We start from the raw sequence: 15,856 nt of genomic DNA on the forward strand, positions 1-15,856 counted from the left end.
TACTGCGAGAGTGATTAGTGTTATGACTACATTTTTCTCCCGCAAGTTAAACCATGCTAATCTTGAAAAACAGTGACATCACGACAAACAAAATTTTTATCATGAAAAATTAAAAATAAAATAGTAATTAAAATAATAAATATCAAATTTATTATAAAAACCAATAAAAAAATAACAAGGGATTAAATTGAAAATTTTTAAAAATAATTAAAAAAACTAAAATTGAATAATAAATAAATAAAATAAAATGTTAAGGAATAAAATAATAAAAAAAAATTAGGAAAAAAATATAAAAAAAACAAATTAAAAGAATAACAATCAAATTGGATAAAAATAAATGAAATAAAATATCAAGAGATAAAATTAAAAAAAATACAAAAAATAGTAATTAAAAAAATAAGTATCATATTTGATATAAAAATTAAATAAAATCAAATGAAAATTAATAAATTTAAAAAAAAAATCAAAACAAATAATATATCATAAAAAGGAGAACCACACAATTGAAAGAAAAAACAATGGAATGACAACTTTGTATTTTGGTTACCCAGCGCGGATTTCAAGAAGAGAAGAGAGGGAAGAAAAAAAAAACTCACCATTGCAAATTTTACTACATGCGTCGTCACTGGACATTTCAAATAACAAGGCAGTTGGGTCTTTTTGGGCGTCAAAAGCTGCCACATGTACTGTCGAAAAAGTATGAGTAGTGTTTACTCGTTGACACGTGTATTACACTTGTCAGTTACTTTTTTTTAATTTATTATTTTTATTTGTTAAAAAATTAATTTATCCTTAATTCAAATAGATTATAATAAAAAAACTCCAATTACCCTTCCACCATTTGTTTTTTTTTTAAAAAAAAAACATTTATATCATTTAACTTGGCAAAAACAAAAAAATGATAAACAATTATAATCACGGTTAATTTTATAATGACAAATAAATTCATTAGAAAAGATAATTTTAACCTCGAAGAACGATCATTTGATTTTGCAGACAACATTTGATTTTTTCCTATTGGATTGGTAGGGAAAATCATATAGTTTTGGCAGCCATTGTCTGGAATATTGTTGGGGAAAATCAATATGGTTGGTATTTGCAGAATTGAACTTTCACATCTGGGACCCTTCTCTGGATAAATCTTTCCCGGCACATTGAGGTTGAGTTCTTCAGCATTTTTTGTCCCTGAATGCACTTGAACACAAAAAGCTCCGGCATGATAGTTCTTTGAGTTTGTCTAACCCCTTTCACAGGGCATTGCCTGGATTCTTTTCCCTCATTATTTCCTTCATGCTTCACCGTTTTTTAAAGCTTGTATGGCTCTCTACCTCTCTGATTTCTTCCATGTTGCTTTCGAGTGGCTTTCAACAAGGCAAGTCTCTCTTCCTTCCCCTCATTCAACAAGCCATCTGACTCTGTTTCTTTCTTTATAGTCTTTTTGTGTTGATGATTTGTTTCTCTTCTCTGTCTCGAAACCATTCCAATGGTTGTTTGCGTTCATTCTACCTGCTTTATGCCATGCTCTTTGATGTTTTAAGTTTGTAATTCTTTGCCATCTATTAGCCTATGTGATGAGTATATTCCAAGAATATCTACCTTCTCAGAATATATATGAAGTTATATATATTTTCAAATAGAATTATAATTAATCAAGAATTATTTTGTTAATGCTGTTGCCTTTTGCTTAGCTATGTAATTGTGACGGTAATTATTGCTTTTGACATACGTTTAATTAAACAATTATGGTAAAAAATGCTGTACATTAAATGTAACCGTTGACTACAAGCACAAAATTCATAGAACATGCTAACGACGAAGAAACCTTGCTCGTGCACTTAGCCATCCCTACCAGAATCCATGAAAAAACCTACAAGGAGAGGTCGAAGCAAGCCAGGATGCATGAATTTACTTCTCAAAACTTCACCGTTTTACAATGCAGTTTTTATACACACACGAATTTCACTACATTATACATATTTTATATTTTTTTACTCATCCTAATGCTTTTTTAATTAACATAAATTATAAAATAAATCATATTTTATTTAATCAACTAATTCTCTTCAACAATGATTTAATAATATGATAGAATAGAAATACAATCATAAAAGAATCTCATATATTAGTTCTTAGTAAAGATAAAATGCTAAAAGTTCACAAAAATTTATAATATATTTTATTATATAAATAAAAAAAATGAGAGATTAAATAAAGTAAATTATCATAAAAACTCAAAAATAATAACATAAAGAAGGTATATGGACCAAAGTTGAGCTCATAAAAAATTCAGCTTTGTCCAATCTGACTTGGATCAAGGTCCAAGAACGCACGGTCGATTATATAAATCATGTCTTAAAATCCATGCAATCATGTTTGGGTTACGACACGTAAGCAGCATTAAGTTTTAAAATCTTTTTCTTTTTTTACCATCAAAAAATAAAATTTAAAATTTATAGTTCTTAAAATTCAAATAAGCTTATTTTCATATTCTAGAGATAAAATGGTTAAACGTTGATGTGGATTGAGTCTTACGTTTAAAAACCAATGTTAAGATTCCTATCCCTTATGTCCAGGTCATCCCCGCGTGCATTGACTTTTTTTTCACTATATATATATATACAAGTGGCTAATTTATTACAATATTGTTCCCCAACACACAAAACACTGTGAATTACAACAATAATTCATAATGCTTTCCTTTTTTCTTTTTTTTTTGCTAATTTTTTCCTTTTTTCTTTTTTTTCCTTTTTTTTTCAAATTTTTTTTTTCAACTTTCCTTTTTTTTTCATTTATTTTTTCTTTTGTTTTTTTCCAAAATTATTTTTTTATTTTACTTTTTAAATATTGACCTGGTTAAAATTTTTGCTTTGTAATTTTTTTCATTAAAATACTGTGGATTGCTGCGATGTTTTTCCATATAATTTTTCTATTTTATTTCTTTATTTTTCAAAATTATATTTGTCGATTTTTTTTTAATATGGAGCTAATTGAAAATTTAGTTTTGTAATTTTTTTTCTTTTAAACATCGTTGATTGCTACAGTGTTTCTCCGCATGGTTTTTTTTAATAAGTTTCTTCAAAATTATCTTATTTTATTTTATTTTTTAATATTGAGCTAGTTAAAAATTACAGTTACAATATGTGAGGAAAGCACTGTAACTTTCCTCGAAAATTACTGTTGATTGCTAGAGTGTTTTTTCCCACATGGTTTTTTTTTTTATGTTTTTGTTATGTTTTCCCCTAAAATTATATTTGTCAATTTTATCTTTTTAATATTAAGCTGGTTAAGAATTGCAATTACAAGTAAATACAAGTTTTTCCTCACAAAACACTATGGATTGATACAGTTTTTCCTTACATGGTTTTTTTCCAGTTTCTTTTGTGTTTTCTTTTTTTGTAATATTTTTTTTCAAAATTATCTTCGTCGATTTTATTTTTTTTAATATTGAATTAGTTAAAATTTAACTTTGTAATAAAGCTTAATTATGTGGGGAAAGGATTGTAGCTTTTCTCATAGAACATTGTGGATTCCTACAGTGTCTCTCCGCATAGTTTTTTTTTGTTATAATTTTTTTCAAATTATCTTTTTCAATTTTATTTTTTTAATATTGAGTTATTTGTGAATTACAATTACAAGTCATTACAAATAAGGCTAAATCATGTGGGGAAGCACTATAGCTTTCATCACAAAACACTATGAATTGCTATAGTGTTTCCAACATGATTTTTTTTCCTTTTTTTGGTGTTTGTTTTGTTATTTTTTTTTGAAATTGTCCCTGTTGTTTTTTTTTTTTTAATATTGAGCTGATTAAGAATTTAGCTTTGTAATTTTTTTCTTTAAAAAACTGTGAATTGTTGTAGTGTTTTCCCATGTGATTTTTATATGATTTTTTTCAAAATTATCTTTGTCGATTTTTTTTTTGAATATTGAGTTGGTTAAGAATTATAATTACAATAAAGCTAAATCATATGAGAAAAGCGTTGTAGTTTTTCTCACAAAACACTGTGGATTGCTACAGTATTTCGCTAAATGGTTTTTTATTTTATTTTATTGGGAAAAGTGCTATAGATTTCTTTACAAAACATTGTCAATTGCTGCAACGTTTTTTTCTCATGGGTTTTTTTTCCTTCCAAAATTATCTTTGTTGGTTTTTTTTTTTAATATTAAGTCGGTAGAGAATTTAGCTTTGTAATTTTTTTTGTTTTTTATTAACTGAAAAGCTAAATCATGTGGCGAAAGCACTGTATATTTCCTCACAAAACACTGTAGATTGCTACAAATCATTTTGTTCAGTCTTTAAGTTTTTGATCACCAACACAACTTTTTTTTCTGTCATGAAATATTTGCTCCATCATACCTTTAATTTCTATTACTTATCTAGCGTTGGTTCACAATTATAACACTATCAAGTACATTTGTTTTATAAGCCCGCGGCAGAGCGCGGGCATGTCATCTCGTTAAAAAACTCTAAAAGGCGTGGGGAAAGCACTGTGCTTTCCCCACGCCTTTTAACTTTCCCCATTATTATAATTATATTATTATTATTATTATTATTATATTATAACATATCCTAAAAAATACTGTAGCTATTTTTTTTGTTTTTATTTTTTTTATTATTTTTCTTCTAATGAATTTTTTTTTAATTTAGTTTGTTAATGTTAAATTTTTTTTATTGAGTTATCAGACTTTCATGATACGGATCCCGGGTTTAATGGGTTAACCTGGTTTGATGAGTTAACCCGGAATTGTTTTTCTTTTTAATTAATTTTTTTCGTTTAGTTTAGTTTGTTAATGTTAAATTTCTTTCTATTTAATTATCAGATTTTCATGACACGTATCCCGGGCTTGACGAGTTAACTTGGTTTGACGGGTTAACCCAGTTAATTCTGGGTAAACCCGTTAGTTTTTTTTTCTATTTAGTTAGCAAACTTTAATGACGCGGATCCCAAGTTTGACGGGTTAACCTGGTTTGAAGGATTAACCCAATTAATTCAGATTTTTTTTCTTTTTCTTCATTAGTTTTTTTCTTCCTATTGGTTTTTTTCTTTTTAATTAATATATTTAATTATCACACTTTTATTGCACGACCTTATAGCTGGACCCACATCCAATGCTCTTGGATCTGGTGTTGCAGCCAGACTCACTTAAACTTAAGTCATGTAAGTTTAATATTATTATTGATATTATAAATATTACTCTTGGGTTAAGCGTTGTAGCCAAAACTAAGATTCTTGGGTATGACTTTGCAGAAAGACCTAACACTTTTAAATCTTAATTTTTTAAATATTTTTTATGTTAAAAAAAATTAACCCATGGCATCGCGCGGGTAATGTAACTAATAAATTTTTAAACAGAGTGAACTTAAACTGTTCAATTGGACACGAATTTGTACTCAGTTTCAAAGAAAATCAATTTCAGAAAAGACGTCAAAATTGATCAGTACAAAAAAAAGGGCAAAATTAAATGTTTTTACTGGAAAAGAATCTCAAATTAATTACACTGGTCATCAATTTAACCTTCGTGTCGAAGCATGGCAGATGCTGAAGAAGGTGCGGTGAACTGGGAAGAATTAGTGTTGTAACTATAACTTGAAGATTTGTTCATCCCTCCTTCAGAATCTGTTAAGGCCATAGGACATTATTGAAAGTGAAGATGCAGATATTGGCGGGGCGAAATATGATGGCACGGGCATCTTTGATGGGAGAATAGGCAATGGAGCATCAAAATTAAGTACGTGAAGTGCTTGCCGAATTGAGGGTCTAAGATGTTCATCCGGATGAGCACACGAAAGGCCGACAATCATCAAGCGTTCCATCTGCGTCTTGTTAAAATCTCCGCATAGTCTTGGGTCAACTGCTTCAAGTAGCTTTCCTTCACCATAGAGCTCCCAAACCCACTGCACCATGGACACTCGATCTTCATTACTGGCCTTTGGGTTGATAGGTTTTCTTCCACAAGCTATCTCCAATGCAACAATTCCAAAACTGTAAACATCTGACTCTCTGCTAGCCTTGCCTGTCATTGCACACTCTGGAGCCATGTAGCCCATAGTCCCTGCCAAAACTGTTGTTTGAGAACCTTTTCCATGGTCCACAAGCCTAGCCAAACCAAAATCCCCAAGCTTAGCATTGAATTCTGAGTCCAAAATAATGTTGCTAGACTTTATATCTCTATGCACCACACATTGTTCCCATTCTTCATGCAAGTACAACAGCCCCGATGCCAAGCCTTGCACGATTTTGTACCTCACCTCCCATGTCAACAAGCTAGTTTCTTTGAAAAGATGGGAGTCTAAGCTGCCATGAGACATGAATTCGTAAACAAGTAAAAGCTCCTTTCTTTCATGACACCAACCAATGAGTTGGACTAAGTTTCTGTGCCTCAATCGGCTAATGATCTTTACCTCTGCTGCATATTCTTTAATCCCTTGTTTAGAACCTCTTGATACTCTCTTCACCGCAACGAATGAATCAATCTCCTTCAAAAAACCTTTATAGACACCACCGAACCCACCCTCACCTAGCTTCTCTTCATCCTTGAAGTTACTTGTAGCTCGAGCCAATTCTTGGTAAGAGAACTTCTTTGGTCCTGTTCCCCTTTCAAATTCTTCATCCATGTACTCTTCAACGACATGACCACCTTCTTCATCTTCTTCGTGCCCACACATAAACTTAATAACAAACCCAACCAAAGCGGCCCCAACAACTATAGCACCACCCCCAACACCCAATCCAACTGCCAGTCCTGTCCTGTTCTTTTTCCGATTCCTACGTGAACCACCATTTGGCGGAGAAGCTGCAGCTGGATCTAATGTATTGGTATCTGGATCTATTGGATTGGTAACATTATCATCAATTTCTAATCTTGAACTAAAATCCCACGAGTAAAGGGTATGTAGGGCAGATGCACTTCCTGTTGAAGCCGAAAAGCCAAAACTAACTCTTTCTGGTAGGTAATCCCTCAAGCTAACTATTTGACTAAGGAATTGCATTTCTACAGTGTTATTTCTATAACCGGTGAAGGCGACACTCAGATTATGTGTACTTGAACTATAACTAATCCAAGCGTCAGTTTTTATCCCTCCACTAATATTACACAGCCAAGTAATATTATTTACAGATTGCATAGAGTTGATGTCAATACCTACATGCTCGCCTGGTGGATCAAAATAATTTTTGTAGATATCGAACTCCACAGCAACAAAATGATTATCCGTTGTGTTTAGTTGCTGATCATTCCTTGTAAGACCTAGACTTCGACCTTGAGAGAGATTAGGCGGAAGCTTTGATCCTTCTGGCGCAAGAAAGAAAGCCAATCCATCTCCGTATGCACGTCGACCTTGCGAATCGATGGAAAAAGAGAAATGGGTGGTGAAGTCTGTAAGATTCCCTGAGGCCTCGTCCCAAAGCTGCATCGGTTTGTAATACGTGGCTCGACCGAAAATTAAACTCATATTAGCATTTCTTAGATTTTTGGTGAGCTGAACAGCTCCTTCTGCGGGCTATGCGTCCTGCTCGTATGAAATGTTTCGGTCGCCAACAATGAAGCTGGTGAAGTTGAAAGATAATCCACTCGCAGAAGGGATTATTAGTGTGAAGAAAGTTGAGAAAACAAAAGGAAGAAATGGAACAGGAAGCTTTCCCATGAAGGAAGTTGAAATTGTAGTGCTGCAATGCTTGGGGGTTAGGAAAATTGCACAATTTCTTTGGTTAATAAGGGCGGGTATAAGTGTGTCTGTGGCGTTACTTTGCACGGTAATGAAATGTTTATTTCCAACCACTGCATGGACCTAAAAGACTTGTTCTTGCTGTGGGCTCAAGTGGGAGCCTGTGTTCATTGGCATTAGTTTAAGAGTTGTAGGACTTTCAAGATAGGCTGCCGTTTGAATTACTTGAAACCTTCTTGGCAATTCACTTGTCTCTGCCGCCTCTGCAGTGTGAACCAAGTCATTAATTAATAATTTCTTTGTTTGGTTTGTAAATAAAAAAAATAAAATTTATTCAACGTTGAAAAGAAATATTATTTTTTAAGTGTTTATAATTATATGTTCTTACGTAAATTAAATGAAAAAAATCACATGAACTCTTCAAATCTGCTTCCTAATCCTATTATATAAATATTTATAATATTAAAATAAAATATTTGGCACTTTTGATATTATAATTATATCTATTAAATTAATTCTTTTTTGAACTTATTTATTTTAATTTTCCTAATTAATTTTAATATTTATAATTGTCGGGATAAAATTAAATAAACAATTATTTAATTTAATTTAAGATATAATTATTTTTTAAACAGTCATATAATTTTATTAACAATCATAATATTTTATTATAATGTTTTAAATTTATATGAACATGTTATTACACAAAAAAAAATATATACAAAACAAATATGATTCCATTCAACAGTGTTTTCACACCTCACAACCAGCTCTATATTTGTTTCCATTCACAAAAAAAAAAAGAAGGGGTTTACTTTACCTAAAAAAAAAAAAAAAAAAAAACCTAAAAAAGAAGGGGTTTTACTTTACCTCTTTTCACATTACTCTATTCATTTAAATACTGTTTTCTCTCTCTCTAATTTGTGTTTTTTTTTTCAATTTTAATTTTATTTTTCAACATTATATTTATAAGAGATTGTGCTTCATAATTTTTTTTAATTCATTTTTTATAAAGTTATCTCAGATCCATGATCCGGACCGCAGGTTTGACTGGTTAACTCTATTGACTTGACTTTTTTTCTTCTTTTTCTAATTAACGTTTTTTTGTCAATTTTATCATTTAACATTAGGTTGACTAAAAATTAGATTTCACTATTTGTTTCGGTTTAGTTTCGATGATGTTATCTTCATCTTATGACTCGAGTCACAAGGTTGTCGAGTTAATCCTGGTTTACTTGAATTGTTTTTTTGTGTTTTTTTTAATTGATTTTTTTTTAATTTTTTTTTTCAACACTAAGTTAATTGGGAATTAAGTTTCATATTTATCTCAATTTTATTTTTATTATGTTATCCTGGTCTCATAACTCGAATCACTAGTTTAACAGGAGTTGACTCGGGTTATTTGTTTGATATTTTTTTTATTGATTTTTTTTTCAATTTTTTCCTTCAATATTGAGATTATTGAAAATTAAGTTTCATAATTTATTTTGATTCGCTTTCTATAGGGTTGTCTCAATTTTTATTAAAAAAATCACATCTTAAATATTTATTTTGAGTGAAATTGTATTTTTACTTGTCATTTAGGTTGTCTTTTTAGATCCGCTAAGATGATCGAGTCATATTAAATCAATTTCTACATAATTTTTTTTAAAAAATGTAATATAAAAAAATATGAGCAATAAACAGAACAATTTTTTTACATTAAAAAAATATCCTACCCGTACAGTGTATGTGTCAAATGATCTAGTGACGCACTGAATTAATACGTAAAGTTATTGTTCTGGGGAAAAAACTAAACAGATATACTTACTAGAAAGAAAGGAGACCCACGGCAGAAGTAGAGCAGCACCTGCAAAGCTAGGAACGAACATTTTTAGAGAGAACAACAAAATAGAGAAGCACTTGAAGACACAAAATAACACAGTATAAGTGTAGCAAAAGGTTAGTAAAGTGTTGTCCTGCTCGCTACAAACAGGAAATCAGAAATGATTAATACAGAATAGCTAATATCCATTGTTAGGAGGAGGTTGCCAGTTCTCTCTAAAACTACTCCTAGGCAATGAAGAAAATGTCATAATATGGGTACATGTAATGCAGCTACTCAAACCAATTCGTGTATTTTATCAGGCATTCTCCAACGATTACTGTTATCAATTAGCCTAACCCAGTTTTTATCCAACAATATTATTGCTTCTTTTAAGGTTTGTTTTCGATTATTCAACATCATCCAAGTTCTTACAGAACAATGATGGGCTGCATTTCATTATGTACCAGCCTATTACGAATGTTGAGATTTTTGTTTCGAACTGATGGTAGAATTCAACAGTATCTAAAGTTCATCATCCACGGCATTATCACCGAGATAACCTTTCAATCTCCCCTCTATATCTCCTTCTCGCTAACTCAGGAAGTATTATAGAAGCACCTGTTACAACACCAAAAACGAAGTTACTGTTACAAATAAAAGTAAGATGATTGATTATCTTGTGCAGAATATGAATGGAGTTGGAACTGTGATTAGTGAACATTTATGCAGGGACTGCTTTAGTCCCAAACTGTTTTACTGAATTTTCCAGAACTTTCAAAACTATGTTTCTTTGCATTACTAAAAAAATTAAGAGAAAAAAACCTATAATAAGGCAGGACAATTTTGAAATAATTAAACAATTTCCATTAACTGTTCAAAGTTGACAGCTAGCTTCAACAGGAAAAAGAGGAAGGCAAACACCACTTATGACAAGAGCACATAATCTGACATACTAAATTCAAGCTTTCCAAACACTTAATTATTGGCTTAAAGGGGTCACCTGATGGGAAGTCCTACAATTCTGAGCTAAAGGTTCTTCCAATACTCATAGGAGGCTATTTTTTTTTCAGGGTAACCAACTTCTAAACAAAGTTTTATCACATATATATGACTAGAGAAGATAGAAAGTATCTTTCTAACCTATGAATTTAACACACGCTGGTACCTTGAAGAGATAATGCTCCAAATATTATGCACAAAATATAGACAAGGTAATCCTTACCAGGATCTTTCTCCGATGGCTTCAATATAAAGGTGTTACCGCATGTTACGGCAACAGGGAACATCTGCAGCCAAAAAGGAGCACACATTTTTATTTTATTTTTCTCTGGAAACTCAAGATTTGCTCACAACCAGAAAAGCTTTAAATGTTTGTACACTTGTGAAACATGATCAACTTCAAGATGAAGCTAGAAGTTGGCCCAGTTAACTGCATCCTTTCATCTTAAGAAAAAGATTTAAGTTACATCTTTGTAATAATGATATAGCAGGCATCCCAATATGCATGGACAGAAAAAATTGCGAAGAAGAATACTGAAGGCTTACCCATAAGGGAATCATTGCTGGAAAGTTGAAAGGGCAAATCCCAGCACATACACCAAGTGGCTCTCTGATGCTAAAGGTATCAATTCCATTTGACACATTAGGGACATACTCACCCATCTGCAAAGTCGCCATTCCACAAGCATGTTCCACCACCTCTATAAGCGAAAAAAAATCAAATTGAGAGAGCATATATGCAATCAACTACAATTTTGAACCAAAAGAGACTTTAGGAAGAGTAAATAAAAAAAGAAGAAGACTAACCTAGCCCACGGAACACATCTCCATGAGCATCCTTCAAGGTCTTCCCCTGTTCAGTAGTTATATTCATCGCAAGCTTATCCTAGAACAAGATCACAGTAATTCTAACCATCAAACGAAACCTATTAAAAAATAATACAGATAAAAAGCAACAATGACGAAAAATTCTAGCATGCTTACAATGTCTCTACGAATAAGCTCTTGGAGCTTGAGCATGACACGCTGACGAGTCGTAATTGGCGTGTTACGCCACGCCGGAAAAGCCTGCTTTGCTGCAGAGACTGCAGCTCTGAACTCTTCGTTCGTAGTCAAAGGAACCGGTGACACGGCTTCTTGTGTTGCCTAACCCCATATACCAATCCATTAAACCCAAAACAACTTTCAATCATCACTAAAAACAAAGAAAAACATAGTAACAATAATAATATATACTCACAGGATTTATCACATCAATGGTTGAAGATGATTGCGAATCAACGAATTTTCCTCCAATAAGATTGGGGACTCTCTGATACAGCACACAAACTTGTAAGAAATTATAAAAGTGAAGAAAAGTTTCTCGAGTTTTTGAAGAACTTCCTGAGAAACCAAACAGACCATAAAGCACCGAACATATGCGTGTGTACGTATAGATTTATAATGGGTATATTACCGGAGGGCTAGGTAGGCTTGAAGAAGGCTCAGCTGCACCAGTAGAGAAACAATAAGAGCTTCTTAAAGCAAAGATCGAAGGCTTCAAGGCCTTTAGATTTCTCGCTGAAACACCAAAAGAAAAGGAATCAAAATAAATCAATTTTGTAACAAATGAAATAAAACAGATGATTGATGATTAGTTACGCGCAAGTTGCTTACCTCGTCGAATCGAGGATCGAAGAAGCAACATCGTTTTTCTTTTTGTTTCTACTTGCTTTGATTCAGTGACTCTTTGACGACACTGTTTTTAGTTTAGGCGAAATGTTTGTTTCTTCAAGAGGATGTTACATAGGCATACCTGCAAAGAAATGAGGGGGGGGGGGGGGGGGGGTCCCGGCCCCTGCAAAGAAATTCCCCTCCCTTGTAAATATTTAATATAAATAATAAAAAAAAAAATTTAATCCTTTTAATTTATAATTTGGCCCCCTAATTTTTTTGTCTTGCTCCGCGGTATAACCCTCTTTTGAATGCATGCCCCCTTGTTATACTGTTATACTGTGAGAGTGATTAGTGTTATGACTACATTTTTCTCCGGCAAATTAAATCATGCTAATCTTAAAAAATAGTCATATCATGACGAATAAAATTTTTAATTATAAAAAATTAAAAAAATAATAAATACTAAATTGGTATAAAAACCAATGAAAAAAATAACAAATGATTAAATTGAAAAATAATTAATAATAAATACTAGTGTTATGACTAGATTTTTCTTCCGCAAGTTAAACCTTGCTAATCTTGAAAAATAGTGAAATCATGACAAACAAAATTTTTTATCATGAAAAATTAAAAATATAATAGTAATTAAAATAATAAATATCAAATTTATTATAAAAACCAATAAAAAATAACAAGGAATTAAATTGAAAAATTAAAAAAATTAAAATTAAAATTAAATAAAAAATAAATGAAATAAAATGATAAGAAATAAAATTATAAAATGTGGTTGACATGATAATGAGAAGTGTACAAAATATTTTAATAAGTGGAAGGGCTAAGATTTAGCAGTTGAGCCGGGTGGCTAATTTATAAATCTTAAACTGTTCAATTGGACATGAATTTGTACTCAGTTTCAAAGAAAATCAATTTCAGAAAAGACGTGAAAATTGATCAGTACAATAAAAGGGGCAAAATTAAATGTTTTAACTGGATAAGAATCTCAAATTAATTACACTGGTCATCAATTTAGCCTTCGTGTGGAAGCATGGCAGATGCAGAAGATGCTGAAGAAGATGTGGTGAACTGGGAAGAATTAGTGTTGTAACTGTAACTTGAAGATTTGTTCATCCCTCCTTCAGAATCTGCAAGGCCATAGGACATTATTGAAAGTGAAGATGCAGGTATTGGCGGGGCGAAATATGACGGCACGGGCATCTTTGATGGGAGAATAGGCAATGGAGCATCAAAATTAAGTATGTGAAGTGATTGCCGAATTGAGGGTCTAAGATGTTCATCCGGATGAGCACACGAAAGCCCGACGATCATCAAGCGTTCCATCTGCGTCTTATTAAAATCTCCGCATAGTCTTGGGTCAACTGCTTCAAGTAGCTTCCCTTCACCATAGAGCTCCCAAACCCACTGCACCATGGACACTAGATCTTCATTACTGGCCTTTGGGTTGATAGGTTTTCTTCCACAAGCTATCTCCAATGCAACAATTCCAAAACTGTAAACATCTGACTCTCTGCTAGCCTTGCCTGTCATTGCACACTCTGGAGCCATGTAGCCCATAGTCCCTGCCAAAACTGTTGTTTGTGAACCTTTTCCATGGTCTACAAGCCTAGCCAAACCAAAATCCCCAAGCTTAGCATTGAATTCTGAGTCCAACATAATGTTGCTAGACTTTATATCTCTATGCACCACACATTGTTCCCATTCTTCATGCAAGTACAACAGCCCCGATGCTAAGCCTTGCACGATTTTGTACCTCACCTCCCATGTCAACAAGCTAGTTTGTTTGAAAAGATGGGAGTCTAAGCTGCCATGAGGCATGAATTCGTAAACAAGTAAAAGCTCCCTTCTTTCATGACACCAACCAATGAGTTGGACTAAGTTTCTGTGCCTCAATCGGCTAATGATCTTTACCTCTGCTGAATATTCTTTAATCCCTTGTTTAGAACCTCTTGATACTCTCTTCACCGCAACGAATGAATCAATCTCCTTCAAAAAACCTTTATAGACACCACCGAACCCACCCTCACCTAGCTTCTCTTCATCCTTGAAGTTACTTGTAGCTCGAGCCAATTCTTGGTAAGAGAACTTCTTTGGTCCTGTTCCCCTTTCAAATTCATCATCCATGTACTCTTCAAGGATATGACCATCTCCTTCATCTTCTTCGTGCCCACGCATAAACTTAATAACAATCCCAACCAAAGCGGCCCCAACAACTATAGCACCACCTCCAACACCCAATCCAACTGCCAGTCCTGTCCTGTTCTTCTTCCGATTCCTAAGAGAACCACCATTTGGCGGAGAAGCTGCAGCTGGATCTATTGGACTGGTAACATTATCATCAATTTCTAAGCTTGAACTAAAATCCCACGAGTAAAGGGTATGTATGGCAAATAAATCTCCTGTTGAAGCCGAAAAGCCAAAACTAACTCTTTCTGGTAGGTAATCCCTCAAACTAACTATTTGACTAAGGAATTGCATTTCTTCAGTGTTATTTCTATAACCAGTGAAGGCGACACTCAGATTATGTGTACTTGAAGTATAACTAATCCAAGCGTCAGTTCTTCTCCCTCTCCTAATATCACACAGCCAAGTAATATTATTTTCAGATTTCAGAGAGTTGATGTCAATACCTACATGCTCGCCTGGTGGATCAAAATAATTTTGGAAGATATCGAACTCCACAGCGACAAAGTGATTATCCGTTGTGTTTAGTGCCTGATTGTTCCTTAAAAGACCTAGACTTCCACCCTGGAAGCGAAGAGGCGGAAGCTCTTCAGGCCCAAGAAAGAAAGCCAATCCATCTCCGTATGCAGTTTGACCTTGCGAATCGATGGAAAAAGAGAAATGGGTAGTGAAGTCTGTAAGATTCCCCGAGGCCTCGTCCCAAAGCTGCATCGGTTTGTAATACGTGGCTCGACCGGAACTTGAATTCATATTAGCATTTCTTAGATTTTTGGTGAGCTGAATAGCTCCATCTGCAGGATATGCTTCCTCGTATGAGATGTTTTGATCGGCGCCAACAACAAAGCTGGTGAAGTTGAAAGATAATCCACTCGCAGAAGGGATTATTAGTGTGAAAAGAGTTGAGAAAACAAAAGGAAGAAATGCAAGGGCGGAGACAGGAATTTTTTTTATCCTGGGCTATTAAATAAATATATAAATATTTTTTAAGATTGATTATTAATTCATGTACATGAATTTTTAAAGTTAACAATAAAGTTTTAATTCAAATACATTATCCAAAATATTAAAAAATAAATTTAAAAGTACATAAAATTAAAGCGAAAGTAAAAATAAACTCACTATTAAAGTTACATCCTTTGATGGTTTGTGGAATATAATTCATCTATAATCGAATCTGAATCGATATTGTAACAACCCCTCAACCGGGATAAAATAACAATCCCATGTCAACTGAAAAACAAAGTAATTAAATTTTTTTCATCTTTCATTTCCTCCTTCCTTCACTTGATTCTTCCCTAGATTAGTGTTTTATAAGTTGAACTTTGTAAGTTTACGAGGTTATTCTTTCACTTTTTTTTATTTTTTTTCTTAGATTTTTTTTTATATTTTTCCCTTATTTTTTTCTATTTCTCTCTCATCTTTTCTTTTTTTATTTTTTTATTCTGCTTCTGCCCAGTCGGAAACGTATAAAAGAAAGGAGGAGCTGATTTGTTTTATTTTTTAATGGCAAATAACCATTTTACTCTTAA

At 32.7% G+C, this 15,856-nt stretch overlaps 3 protein-coding genes across 8 annotated transcripts in view; all 3 read right to left on the minus strand.

The window, feature by feature from the left end:
* Positions 1-5,385: 5,385 nt before the first annotated feature.
* The window catches only part of LOC127903922 (L-type lectin-domain containing receptor kinase IX.1-like), a 79,767-nt gene continuing 69,296 nt past the window's right edge, over positions 5,386-15,856 (minus strand). Inside the window, exon 2 of the mRNA XM_052450070.1 lies at positions 5,386-7,338. Within this exon, the coding sequence (XP_052306030.1) occupies positions 5,612-7,338 (1,727 nt within the window). The 3' untranslated portion in view covers positions 5,386-5,611. The remainder of the gene's footprint in view (positions 7,339-15,856) is intronic.
* On the minus strand, positions 7,668-12,292 carry LOC127903865 (methylmalonate-semialdehyde dehydrogenase [acylating], mitochondrial-like). 3 transcript variants are annotated; one of them, XR_008058345.1, is made up of 10 exons: positions 12,129-12,292; positions 11,929-12,032; positions 11,713-11,784; positions 11,457-11,618; positions 11,280-11,358; positions 11,019-11,173; positions 10,696-10,759; positions 9,938-10,091; positions 9,477-9,515; positions 7,668-7,929 (listed from the first exon to the last, which is right to left on the minus strand). XR_008058345.1 is itself a non-coding variant. In XM_052450072.1 (10 exons), coding segments are annotated over exons 1-10 (765 nt in total). In that variant the 5' UTR covers positions 12,160-12,292; the 3' UTR covers positions 7,668-7,928. The 3 variants fall into 3 exon arrangements, 1 of the variants encoding a protein (XP_052306032.1); XR_008058344.1 differs by having other exon boundaries at positions 9,477-9,523; XM_052450072.1 differs by having other exon boundaries at positions 10,034-10,091.
* The window catches only part of LOC127904915 (L-type lectin-domain containing receptor kinase IX.1-like), a 29,758-nt gene continuing 26,871 nt past the window's right edge, over positions 12,970-15,856 (minus strand). Inside the window, exon 2 of one of the 4 annotated variants that reach the window (XM_052450068.1) lies at positions 12,970-13,896. In XM_052450068.1, the coding sequence (XP_052306028.1) occupies positions 13,155-13,896 (742 nt within the window). In that variant the 3' untranslated portion in view covers positions 12,970-13,154. Of the gene's footprint in view, positions 14,540-15,856 lie in introns of all 4 variants that reach the window. The other 3 variants (XM_052450065.1, XM_052450069.1, XM_052450066.1) reach the window with 3 other exon arrangements.

Source organism: Populus trichocarpa, chromosome 1 (assembly GCF_000002775.5).
Source record: "Populus trichocarpa isolate Nisqually-1 chromosome 1, P.trichocarpa_v4.1, whole genome shotgun sequence".
NCBI classification, from domain to species: domain Eukaryota; kingdom Viridiplantae; phylum Streptophyta; class Magnoliopsida; order Malpighiales; family Salicaceae; genus Populus; species Populus trichocarpa.